Source organism: Harpia harpyja, chromosome 5, assembly GCF_026419915.1.
Source record: "Harpia harpyja isolate bHarHar1 chromosome 5, bHarHar1 primary haplotype, whole genome shotgun sequence".
NCBI lineage: Eukaryota > Metazoa > Chordata > Aves > Accipitriformes > Accipitridae > Harpia > Harpia harpyja.
Window position 1 is genome coordinate 74,920,350 of NC_068944.1, and position 13,508 is coordinate 74,933,857.

Sequence of the window (13,508 nt, forward strand, 5' to 3'; positions counted from 1 at the left end):
TCTAAAGTTAGTTGTGTTAATTTGGTACCTAACACACTTTTTATATTCTCTTCAGAATAATAACCACAATCATTACCATCAGTGACCACTACTACTACTTCAAACTGGAGGACAATAAACCTGTTCCAGGAACCAAAAAGCACTACTTGACCCCATTCCTACCTCATTTGCTATATGAGATACACGCTTTACCCTTTCATCCCCAACTCTTTTCTAGGATCCCAGGATAATTTTATGGAAAATTCAGAGCAACAATAGTATATTTCAAGACAGAATTTATTTTCACTACAGACCATCCAGCAAGAGATTTGAAGGAATTTCTGGATCCTTAAAATTTCGAAGTGGCTAAATTGAAAAACGAGAAACATGCAAAATGAATTTGCAAAAGTGTTCATGCAAAATGCTTCAACAAAAATTTCCACCAAATTCCGCTAATTTCAATTAGCATGCAGAACTATAGATATCACCAATCATAACATTATCCAGACTTAAAAGACACAGCTACGGCATTTGATCGACTGCCAGAACTTTTGAATTTGGAAACCAAACACAGGCAGCAACAGCTTCATGGCTTTGGAGTTTAAAAAATAAAGCAAATTCCAGAGGCCAGCAGCCGCCTAAGCAAATTATGTGTGTTCTACAAAAAAATTCAGCATTGCTACCAAATATAATTGCCAAATGCGCCAAAAGGGGTCAACCACAGTAGTAAGGCTCCAGGCAGCAATTATTTTTGTGTGTACTGAAAAATAAATATAAAAAGCAACACTAAAATATGCAATGAAGGCGGAGTGGAAAGGCAGTACATGGAAGAAAGCTAACTATTTTTAAATATACGCAATCACAGCCTACCTTTTTAGACCCAACAACAAACTCACAGGGCAGTATGAGAGAAGAAGGAAAAAAAAAAAAGAAAGGAACAAAAAAAAAATTAGAAAGACAGAGAACAGAAAGAAAATTAACAGCCACATACACATACTGAGATACCATAAACTTTGACAAATCAGTGAATAAATCCCATCTACGATACTGTGTAGAGAAAGACACTATAAATAGAGCCCTACTTTCTCATCACTCAATAGTATTAAATGGATGCCTTACCAGTATTAAAAAAGAAAGAACCTAAGACACAAACTGATGTGAACAACATTAAAATGAACTTATCCAAGTAGATTTATAATCATACATGGGTATGTTTATTTTTTTAGCTGAAAACAGAAATAAAATAGAAAAATTAAACAAATGGGATTTCTGGTATTTCTGGCAAGTACGTTTCCTAGTGTCAAGTTTGTAGAACCTTTGTATCATCATGAGAACATGCGTTTCCATTCTTTTCAGTCTCCCTGCCCCTACAAATAACTATCAAGTGCAACTGATTTTAGAAACTTTTTCAATTATCTTCAGCAGCCCTGTGACCACATAAAAATTTTACCTAATTTATAGATGAAGAAACAAAGAAAAATTAACAGATTTGCCAAGATCACCTACTGGCTGAGTGCTCGAAGAATTAAACCAAGGTCAGACTCCCAGTCCGACAACTCCTATTTAACAGGACAGTCTTTCTTCAAAACTTCTTAGGACTTAATCCCACTATTTTTCATACATAAAGTTTTCTACCAGCCAAAAAAAATTCTTCTACAGAAATAACATAGTGGTTTTGTGTATATTGTCATCTCAGTACGAGTTCTGGGAATGTTCTCTCTTCTGCTCATTATAAAAGCAACTTGCTAAAGACAAAGATCAGCTCCACTTTTTCTGAGGATAATCTTATTTGAAATGCAGCATAATAATCCATCTTCCTAATTTATGAACTCTGCATCTTAAAAGAAGCCACTCATGTTGCAATTATTACGCAACCAAATTAATGCTAGCCTTACCAACTGGGTGAGAGAGATCAGTTCTATGTATCTAGTCCTGATCATAACATAAGTATTAACCTTAATATTTTACAATAAACTGCTTGGAGGAAAGTCTCTTTTAAGATACAAAAAAAGTTCAGTAGTTGTAATTAGTCTTCAAATCACGTGAACTTGATTACTATGTCCCATGTAACTTCTTAACATATTTTCACTCAATATATCAACCCAGTTCATCAGCTCAAGGTTACAGCTGCGCTCTGCATCTAATAAGACCTTTACTACAGACTGAAATTTAACTTCAATTTTAGAAGTTACAGAAAAAGCTATGCTTATTTAGCCTAAGCAGACATCTGCAACTACAGCAGCAAAGACATATACTCTCTGTTATAAGCACAGAGGGTGTGCCTTCTCTTCCATGTATTTAATATAGAATATTCGTGCTTTTTAACCAGTTAGTTGCACGCTGACTGGGAGGTCAGGATACATTATACACAAAAAATTTTAACAAAAGGGATGGAGGGTATATAAACGACTAAGGGAACATTCTTTGCCTTTAACTCTTTAGAAACTTTCACCTGTTCTAGAAAAGGCTGTTTCATTTGCCTCAGTATCTCAATAACATCATTTTTTTTTATTTCATTCTTTAAACTCATTATGCTGACAGACTCAAAACCAACAAAGTAGCAATAGTTATGCTACCAGATGTTCTCCTATGCACTCCATGCATTCAGACAACCTTTACAACCTCTCCCTGAACAGAAATATACAACATTGCATCTTGCAAAAACAGAAACTGGACTCCATTGAAGAAGGTCCTTTCTAGCCTTGTATCTCCCCATTACAACTTAATGCAATGCCTTCCCCTTAATTAGGGAATCTGTCACTGCAAAAGAGAACACGCTACAATAAAAACCTTTTACTGCAACCCAAGTAGTAAAATGCAATATACTACCATTTCACATCTAAAGACTTAGGCCTGAAAGTGTACGTTAGTTTAATAAACTGATCTTAGTTCAACCACATTTCATGGTCCTGAATTTCTGCTAAGTAGAACACAGAAACAGAGATGCATCATGCTGCATGACAGGTGCCTAGAAAGGTCCCTGTGCGGAGAAGCTCAGGTACACTACACAAATGTATTTCTAACTCAATCAAGGATAACTCCTTTTCTGATGTTTACTTGAGATTACATAAATTTCTCCTTTCTGTTACAAAACTCAAAAATATAAAAAAAAAAAAAGTCCAGGTATTTAGAGTATTTTCTTATTCATCCATGCAAAATACTAAACTGAATATATGAATTCAGCTTGCTTATCCTATTCATATATAAATCCTAAGTTTTAAAACAATCAGAAGTACTAACTCCACAGGAAAATAAAGCTGAAACACTTTCTTAATACTGAACTGAAAGAGGAAAGATGAGAATATTTAACACCTTTCCTTTGAGCAGTTAAGTGCAGCAAACATTTAAAGTATATCCATTGATCTAGACTTACTGAAAAACTATTCGGTATTCCAACCACCCAGCAAGGTTGTGTGCATACCTGAACCAGTGATTAACCCTGTATAAACCCGTATGTTTACAGAACCAGGGTCATACACCTTCCATTTTGCAAAGAATTCAAGCATCACACTAAATCCATTTCAACTCTTTAGTGCAACAGCATAAAATACCTTCTTGGATATGTGTGGACAAACATACTGCCTGTTATTTAAGCTCCCCACCACTTCAGAACTTCACCAGAAATACTTAGCCACTAGCTACAACACAGCCACTGCTCATAAAGAAGTAATTTATGCAAGGAACTGACTTCCAAAGTACAATTTGGAAGCATGCTATTTAGAAGACACAATTGAACAGCCTAATTAATTCTGATTTTGAGATTCTTGGTCAAAACTCGTAGTTTTCTTAGCTAATTGGAACAGGAAATCTCAGTGATCACGTTCAACCAAACTTCATCCAAACTGAGTAATTAAAGCCAAGATTCTAAAAGGGCTCGTTTAGTCTACAAAACTTTACCGCCCATGCAGAGTACAAAAAACAGTAACAAAATTATACCACTAATGAAAATTGAATAGTGCAGGGACTAACCAGAACACTGAAAGAGTAGCTCGAGTAGGGAAGAACATTAGGTAAGCAAGTCAGAACAAGTTCAACTGGTCACCAGCAAAGAGGACGAGGAGCAGTGGAGAAAGGTACTGTTGGTCCTCCAGGCAACCAGAGATAATTTAATGGAGGGCTTCAAACTAATTAGGAACTTAGAATACTTACTTCCAGTACGTCACATTCTTATATAGAGATTCTAAGGCTAAGATTAATTATGCAGGCAGAGCTGATTAACATGATCAGAAGGCTTCACAAACCTGCCTGGACAGCTCTGGACAACCCTGCCTGGATACCTCTGAGCTTTTACACACAATAACCATGGCTGGCATCCCTAGTAGAACAAGACCGACATGAAAGATACTATTCCCATGCATACTACGTATTTTGATGGGGCTTCCACACCTCTGTTTTTTCCAAGAGAAAAGTAAGATGGTTGCTTCCATCCTTTGGATTTGACTGCAAACAGCAGAATCAAACAGATTTTGCACCTGCCTGTAGCTAGCAAGCCAGAATTACTAATCCCCAATACAAGAACTATGTAACACTCAAATCTGAAAGCTGAGCGTGCAAATGATTACGAAGGAAAGATGGGGGGTGGGGGTGGGGAATCAAAACCTATAACATACACAAAACCAAAGAGAACAGTTGTGAGAAGAATGGTAGCAAAACAAGATGGGTCAAAAATATCAAATAATTAAATAAAAACGAAAGACAGAGAAAGATGCTGGACATAGTCACCAAAATAAATGGTCACTGTTTCACAGGATGAAAAAGTAGACAAAGGCTTAGGGAAAAAAACCACAGTAAATAGGATTAGTCAAATACTGCTCAACATACCATAAAATTATTTTCATTAATATTAATTGAATTTCTTTATCAATACTATATATCTATAAAACATTTGAAGCTTTCCAGCAAAAAGTCTCTTTATAGCAGAATCTGTCAAACCTTTCCTGTGACTTCTTCCTACTATTTGATTAGCCTCATAAATTAAATAAATATAAACTCAAAACATCAAATATGGTCAGACTGCAAATTAAATTCTCTTAAATTACAGCAGACATACACAATAAGATAGGGGCACGACCTTTGTGTAACAAAGTACACTTTGTCCTTTCTAATAGGCTTATTCTAAAGGCTAGCAATTGCCACATGTTTTTTCAAGACCTGCAAGCTGACAAAAATAGCTGCTTACCTACTATCGGTGTCCAGACCTACAAAATCCTTCTTCTCAAAAGGAACACAGAGGAGTGGGATCTTGTCTCCAGACTTATCAGTGGCTCTGTCAAGCCGCTTAGACTCCAACACTATGAAAAGGGATTCAATAAAATCTTCTATTCTCTTCTCCACAGTTTCACATTCATCATAACTGGGATAAAACGCCACATCTGTGCGGGGCTGCTCTGCAATCTCTCCTTGAAGCCCAAAGACAAACAACCGGGAATCATAGAGAGTAGAACCATACATTTCTTTTTGAAGATGGAATTTTTCAAAAGTCTGAGGCCAGTCCTTTGCAGAAGAACAGTCTGTAATAGTTATCAGCCCCACAACTTTCCGGTGTGTCTGAAAATCCCCCCATTCATTGTTCTCTGGGGGATAATGGTGCCTGTAACGGATATACAACACACGCTGAGAGTCACGCACGTTAACTTGACTCACTGCTGAAATTCGCTTGTAGATCCTGAAAAAGCTCTCTTCGGGTACAATGCCAATCGGCTGAACCACAACCAGGAGAGTCTGATGGTCCTCAGCACACTGCATGTAGTCAGGAACACTCATTTTGCATCAACTGCAGGTTAGTAAAAGAAAAACGTACATTATTTTTTAACATTCAGAAGTACATATGGTTGCTGAATCAAACCAGGACTTTGATGCTAAACACTTCTGCATCCTGTATATACGTGCTACAATACTAATACCTTCTTTCATCATTTTACTAAATCTTCAATCATGCAGCCTACTGACAAAGTTACACTGTGCACAAGGAGCGTTCTTAGTCACGTATCAGTATGGCCACCAAAAAAAAATCTATAAATTAGGTTTTTCCAAGCGAATCAGTTTCCCATTCACTGTGCAGCTACACAAGCCAACCTAACACGTGGGGCAGCAGAGAGTCTCTCTCTACCACAGCCACAAAGTAAACGCTTGCCGAAGCACCACCTCAGAAGAGACGTCCTTTGAGGTTCTGGCTCTCCAGTCTGTCTCCACAACACGCCTTGGGGAAATACGGAAAATTGTGTGAGGTGGGATGTAAACCGACACCAGATCGGAATGACCAAACTTTACAGAGCTATCAGTGCTCGCACATGGCCAGGCAGAGGAAAATCGGGTCCAGAACACTTATTTTTGAGAAAAAGTGAAGTCATTACTTCCTGAAAACACATGCAGGTTCATCAGAAGGACCAGGCAATGTTTTCTGCTTTTATATTTAAATATTTAGAACTCCTTCTCCCCTGAGCTATCTAAAATTGATTACGGTACTGCAGCTGTGCCTTAAATGAAGACACGCATAGCTTAGCTAAACCCTCACATCTCTGAGACCTCCCGGACCACACAGATCCCTCGGTAGATTTCAGCTCCAAAGCACCCTCTGAAACTTACATACAACCAAACCAAACCAAACAAACAAAAAACCCAACCCCCAAAAAAGCCCCGCAGCACAGCTTTAGACTGACACTATCGGTTTTACCAAACAGAACGAAGAAAAAGAGTTTTGATTCCGGGAGCACAGGTGGGGGAAAAGCAGCTGTTTGAGGAGGAGGGGCTCCTCCTGACTACTGACAGTGCGAAGACCCGGTAAATTCACTCCCCTCTCCCCCACCCTGCCGCCCAGCCCTCAGCCAGAAGCGCAGGCAGCAGCAGGGCAGCGCTCTGCCCCCGCTGCCCGTCCCGCCGCTTCCGACTCAGCGGGAGGCCGCGTCCCGCCGCAGCGGGCGGGCAGGAAGGGAAGATGGGAGGGCTTCGCCCCTCGCGGCCGCTCCGTTTCCCTCTCCCCGGGCAAATCCCAACGTTGGGCGCGGCGAAGTTTAGGAAGGGAAAAAAGAAATAAACGTTAAAACAAGAGACGAGCCCGGAGGAGGTACACACCATGCCCTGGCAGGGGGCTGAGGGGCAGTGTGAGGAGAAGGGGAGCCCAGGGGAGCCGCTGTGGGGAGCAGCAGAGTCTCTGGGGAAGGGTTGGGGAGGGGGCGACCGCCTCAGGGCCGGCACGGGCTGGTGAGGTAACGCGGCGGGGAGGGGGTGGTGAGGGGCACTCACAGCCGGGACGCGAACCGCCCCCGCCTCCTCCTGCGGCCGGACGCGCGGGGCGGGTAGGGGCGGGGCGCAGCGGAACTGACGGCAACGGGCGCTCGCAGCCCCGCCTGGGCCGGGGAGGGCGGTGCATGCGCAAAGGGCGGTGGCGGGCTCGTCGTGGGGGTGAGAGGGGCGGGGCGGGGCGGGGCGGGGCGCTCGCTCGTCCGCCGCGCTTCTGCCGGCGTTTACCTCAGGGACTGCGCTTGTGTCTGCAAACGTGAGACGTTCCTCGAAGAGGAATTCATTAAAAGGAATGAGCATCAACCGGCGGGTGAAATCGGTCTTTGGTGTTTTGTAGCCTAAAGGGCAAAAATCCTGAAGGGGCTGGGAAGTGTAAGCCTTGTGTGAGAGTTAGGGTGGTCTTCTAGTGGAGGATGTGGGAACCTCATGAAGTTCAACGAGGCCAAGTGCAAGGTCCTGCATATGGGTCAGGACAATCCCAAGCACAAATACAGGCTGGGCAATGAGTGGATTGAGAGCAGCCCTGAGGAGAAGGACTTGGGGATGTTAGCTGATGAGAAGCTCAACACGAGCTGGCAATGCGTGCCTGCAGATGTGAAAGCCAATTGTATCCTGGGCTGCATCAAAAGAAGCATGGCCAGCACGTCGAGGGAGGTGATTCTGCCTCCTCTACTCTGTTCTGGTGAGACCCCACCTGGAATACTGTGTCCAGCTCTAGGGTCCCCAGCATAAGAAACACATGGACCTGTTAGAGCTGGTCCAGAGGAGGGCCATGAAAATGGTAAGAGGGCTGAGAGAGTTGGAGTTGTTCAGCCTGGAGAAGGTGGCTCCAGGGAGACCTCATTGCAGCCATATTTAAAGGGGGCTTACAAGAAGAATGGAGAGAGACTTTTTACCAAGGCCTGTAGTGACAGGTGTCCTGGTTTCAGCTGGAATAGAGTTAATTTTCTTTCTAGTAGCTGGTATAGTGTTATGTTTTGGGTTCAGTATGAGAAGAATATTGATAACACACTGATGTTTTCAGTTATTGCTAACTAATGTTTAGACTAAGTCAAGGATTTTTCAGTTTCTCATGCCCAGCCAGCAAGAAGGCTGGAGGGGCACAAGAAGTTGGGAGGAGACACAGCTGGGACAGCTGACCCAAACTGGCCAAAGGGGTATTCCAGACCATGTGATGTCATGCCTCGTATATAAACTGGGGGGACTTGGCCTGGGGGGGATCGCTGCTCGGGAACTAACTGCGCATCAGTTGGCAAGTGGTAATTGCCTTGTGCATCGCTTGTTTTGTATTCCAATTCTTTTATTATTATTATTGTCATTTTATTATTGTTATTATCATTATTAGTTTCTTCCTTTCTGTTTTATTAAACTGTTCTTATCTCAACCCACAAGTTTTACATTTTTTTTCCTGATTCTCTCCCCCATCCCACTGGATGGGGGGAGTGAGTGAGCAGCTACGTGGTGCTTAGTTACCAGCTGGGGTTAAACCACAACAACAGGACAAGGGGCAACAGTTTTAAACTGAAAGAGGGTAGATTTAGATCAGACGTAAGGAAGAAGTGAGGGTAGTGAGACACTGGAACAGGTTACCCAGAGAAGTTGTGGATGCCACATCCCTGGAAGTGTTCAAGGCCAGGTTGGATGGGGCTTTGAGCAACCTGATCTAGTGGAAGGTGTCCCTGCCCATTGCAGGGGTGTTGGACTAGATGATCTTAAACATCCCTTCCAACCCAAAACATTCTATGATTCTGACATCGTAGTTACAGCAGCAGTTCTCAGTGAGAATGAGATCTCGTATCTCAGTATTTGCCAAATACGTTTGAAATCACTCTTGAAATGGGGCAGTATTTAAATGAAAAATAAACAACATTTTATTCCACTAACTACAAGCTTAGGAAACCGGTTCTTAGTTTTGGTGAAGAAAACAAAGCATTGGCACATCTCCTTACAGCAGCTCTCCAGGACAGATTCTCAGAGCATCCTCTGGTTTTCACTTGGGCAAGAGTTGACAGGACGTAGCTGCAACTTGTCAGCTCAGGGCCCCAAATAACATCCTTCCAGCATTGTTTTCCAAACAGCAGTCTCTTGAGTGGTGCCAAGCCTCTCCATATTTGCCTCTCTTCCCATTTAAGATCCTACTACATAGGACTGGACCCTTGGGGATTTTCTGTAATCTGAAAACTTGATCATCAATTGAACTGTGATATTAAATTATGAGACTTCTATTCATGAGACAGTCTGATAAAGCATTTGCTGTTGACAGCGGGAAATTCTTCATGCAGGCGGTCCAAAGAACATTGCCATCTCATTTATCAACAGACAGCTCATGTAAGTGGTGCAAATGTAATCCTTCCCCCCAAAAACTGGGAAAAAAGAGTTCCATTGCCTCCAAGTTTAGAAAGTGTACATCTTTAAATTTTGTAAACCATATATTTTAGAAGTGGTTATACAAACATTTTTGGGATGTTAAAAAATACATTTAATTACCAGCTTTAGATAGCAACTGTCATTTACTTACATTATTGGCAATGTGGCTCCCTCAAAGGTCACTATTAGGGAGACCTTCTTACAAGTGTTTTGCTGGGGAAAGATTACAGAGCATGGGAAGGGCCACTTGGATCACAAGCCTACTTCCAACACACAAATATTAAATGTAAATGTAGGCAAATGAATGGCCTTAACCCATTTTAGGGGACTAATTATTTAATAACATGGTAAGCAAATATTTCTCAATGACAGGTCAGAAACTTCAGCAAAAAAATGGAGAGACCATTTTAAAGGGAGACACCTGAGAGCTAGGTGTTTCTCTTTAAAATGCACATTTATTAGCTTTATAGATGCATGTGAAAACACAAGAGACGCACTGCTAACTTAATTCTTTGCACACTGCTGATCTGCCAGCTATGGGGAGAGTTGGAAATCAACATTCAGCAACCAGACATTTCTTCTATAACTTTACTTCATATATATCTATATATACACACAAATATATGCTTTTTTATATATATATATATATATATATAAAAAACCCTGCTTACAAAAAATTAGGAGTAGTTGCCTCTGACAACCTTTTCCTCATTCCAGTAGTTTTTTCATATTCCACAGTAATGCAGGAGAGCAGATGTATGGTCCTGGTTGCCACCAACTCTTCTGACATGCTACTATTTCTCCCCATAGAAGAAATCTATGTGCCACCACTCCACTCCCCGTGAAGCTGGTTGGCCCAAGTATTTTATACATTTATCAAGGCAGATCATCAATCAAGCCGTCTTTTTGTTGTCCAAATGTCAAGAGAAAGGAAATTTGTATGATCTGTTCTTGCAAGCCCTCCCCTGCCACCTTTCCTCTTCAGCCAAAGCAAGAGAAATGAAAACTGCTCTCAGCCTCAGTTTGCAAATCCTCTGGCATGGGAGCATTCTCAGCCCCTGTCTCTATTTTTCCAGTACAGACACTTGTTGGAGTAAAAGTGGGCATGGAATGACTTAAAGTCATGGCACTCCAACAAAATAACTTAAATAGAATTCACAGGTTTTGAAGATTTCGGATGAGCAATTGCATTTAGATAGAATCATAGAATCATTTAGGTTGGAAAAGACCTTTAAGATTGAGTCCCACCGTAAACCTAACACTGCCAAGTCCACCACCATGACCCTAAGCATCACATCTACACGTCTTTTAAATACCTCCAGGGATGGTCACTCAACCACTTCCCCGGGAAGCCTGTTCCAGTGCTTGACAACCCTTTCGGTGAAGAAATTTTTCCTAATATCCAATCTAAACCTTCCCTGGTACAACTTGAGGCCATTTCCTCTTGTCCTATCACTTACTACTTGGGAGAAGAGACGACCACCCACCTCACCACAACCTCCTTTCAAGCAGTTGTTGAGAGCGATAAAGGTCTCCCCTCAGCCTCATTTTCTCTAAACAACCCCAGTTCCCTCAGCTGCTCCTCATAAGACTTCTGCTCTAGACCCTTCAGCAGCTTCGTTGCCCTTCTTTGGACACACTCCAGCAACTCAATGTCTTTCTTGTAGTGAGGGGCCCAAAACTGAACACGGTATTCGAGGTGCAGCCTCACCGGTGCCGAGTACAGGGGAACAATCTCTTCCCTAGTCCTGCTGGCCACACTATTTCTGATACAAGCCAGGATGCCGTTGGCCTTCTTGGCCACCTGGGCACACTGCTGGCTCATATTCAGCCGGCTGTCAACCAACTCCCCCAGGTCCTTTTTTCCACCAGGCAGCTTTCCAGCCACTCTTCCCCAAGCCTGTAGCGTTGCATGGGGTTGTTGTGACCCAAGTGCAGGACCCAGCACTTGGCCTTGTTGAACTTCATACAGTTGGCCTCGGCCCATCAATCCAGCTTGTCCAGATCCCTCTGCAGAGCCTTCCTACCCTCAAGCAGATCAACACTCCTGCCCAACTTGGTGTCATCTGCAAACTTACCAAGGGTGCACTCAATCCCCTCATCCAGATCATTGATAAAGATATTAAACAGAACTGGCCCCAATACTGAGCCCTGGGGAACACCACTTGTGAGCAGCCGCCAACTGGATTTAACTCCATTCACCACAACTCTGGGCCCGGCCATCCAGATAGTTTTTTACCCAGCAAAGAGTACGCCTGTCCAAGCCATGAGCAGCCAGTTTCTCTGGGAGAATGCTGTGGGAAACAGTGTCAAAGGCTTTACTGAAGTCCAAACAGACAACATCCACAGCCTTTCCCTCATCCACTAAGCGGGTCACCTGGTCATAGAACGAGATCAGGTTAGTCAAGCAGGACCTGCCTTTCATAAACCCATGCTGAATGGGCCTGATCACCTGGTTTTCCTGTACATGCCATGTGATGGCACTCAAGATGATCTGCTCCATAACCTTCCCCGGCACCAAGGTCAGACTGACAGGTCTGTAGTTCCCCAGATCCTCCTTCCAGCTTTTCTTGTAGATGGGCATCACATTTGCTAACTTCCAGTCAACTGGGACCTCCCAGTTAGCAAGGACTGCTGATAAAGGATTGAAAGTGGCTTGGTGAGCACTTGCGCCAGCTCTCTCAGTACCCTTGGGTGGATCCCATCCAGCCCCATAGACTTGTGTGAGTCTAAGTGGAGTAGCAGGTCACTAACTACTTCCCCTTGGATTATGGGGGCTTCATTCTGCTCCCCATCCCTGTCTTCCAGCTCAGGGGTCTGGGTACCCTGAGAACAACTGGTCTTACTATTAAAGACTGAGGCAAAGAGGCATTAAGTACCTCAGCCTTTTCCTCATCCTTTGTCACTTTTTTCTTCCTGCATAACTTCATGACATCCTTGTAGTCCTCCTGAGTTGCCTACCCCTTCTCCCAAAGGTTATAAACTCTCCTTTTTTTCCTGAGTGCCAGCCAAAACGCTCTCTCCAGCCAGGCCAGTCTTCTTCCCTGCCGGCTCGTCTTTCGTCACACGGGGATGAAACTTGGCCAAATTTAGGATGGAGGGGACAGAGTGTGACAGTTTTAAATAAAGAAAATAACCAGTTTTCTCTCACAGAATTTTACCAGGAATTTAACTAGGAGCATTTCTCACAGAGAAGCAATTGCTACATCTTATTTCTACAGTATTGATGTGAGTACTAACTGGATGGCAAATGCTGCCATTGTATTTGGTTGTGGTATTGGTGATACCAAACACCTTAAAGATTTGCTGTCATGTAAAGACAGCCACTGCTCAGCATTATTCATGAATCTACCCTATAGTATTGGTTGGAGAGGGTTTGAGAAGCACTTTTTGACATAGTTCATCTCAGCAGTTTATTGTTTCACTTCTGCCCTACAAGACAAAAAGGTGATGACAATCTGTGACTTGCATTAATTAAGATAGTTATTACTAAATGTACATTGGAGTATCTATTATTTTATCATCTCTAGAAGATAATTTAGATTATGGCTCTGTAAATGCTGTGATCTAGAGCTTTCTCATTGCCATTATGCTACTCAGTCTCCTGAGATCCTTCAGGATGAGGGCATGTAATGTTCTGAATAATTCCAAGGGGTAGAGCAACTCTGAAGAGAAGTTGTCTAAATATGTATCTCTCAAAAGTGGAAATGGAAGATTAGACATTGTATTGTCTGCCTAAAAGCTTGGCTTCCAGTAATTTATTTTTTATTTTTAAAATCTTCATTGCTCCAGCTAGTCCAATGGAGGAACTTCTACACTGAGAGCCTCCCCTGAGACCTCCAAATGTTTACGTATCTTAAAGTGACCATTGTCAGTTCAGTCATTTTCTGTTTGCATTTGTTCATTAACATGTAATTTACCAA

General features: G+C 42.4%; 1 protein-coding gene across 2 annotated transcripts in view; it reads right to left on the minus strand.

Annotated features, from left to right (window-relative positions):
• The window catches only part of TRAPPC9 (trafficking protein particle complex subunit 9), a 521,077-nt gene extending 515,300 nt beyond the window's left edge, over positions 1-5,777 (minus strand). For both annotated transcript variants that reach the window (XM_052787671.1, XM_052787670.1), the window contains exon 1: positions 5,159-5,777. In XM_052787671.1, coding sequence (XP_052643631.1) covers positions 5,159-5,742 — 584 coding nt within the window. In that variant the 5' untranslated portion in view covers positions 5,743-5,777. The remainder of the gene's footprint in view (positions 1-5,158) is intronic.
• Between the last annotated feature and the right edge of the window lie 7,731 nt (positions 5,778-13,508).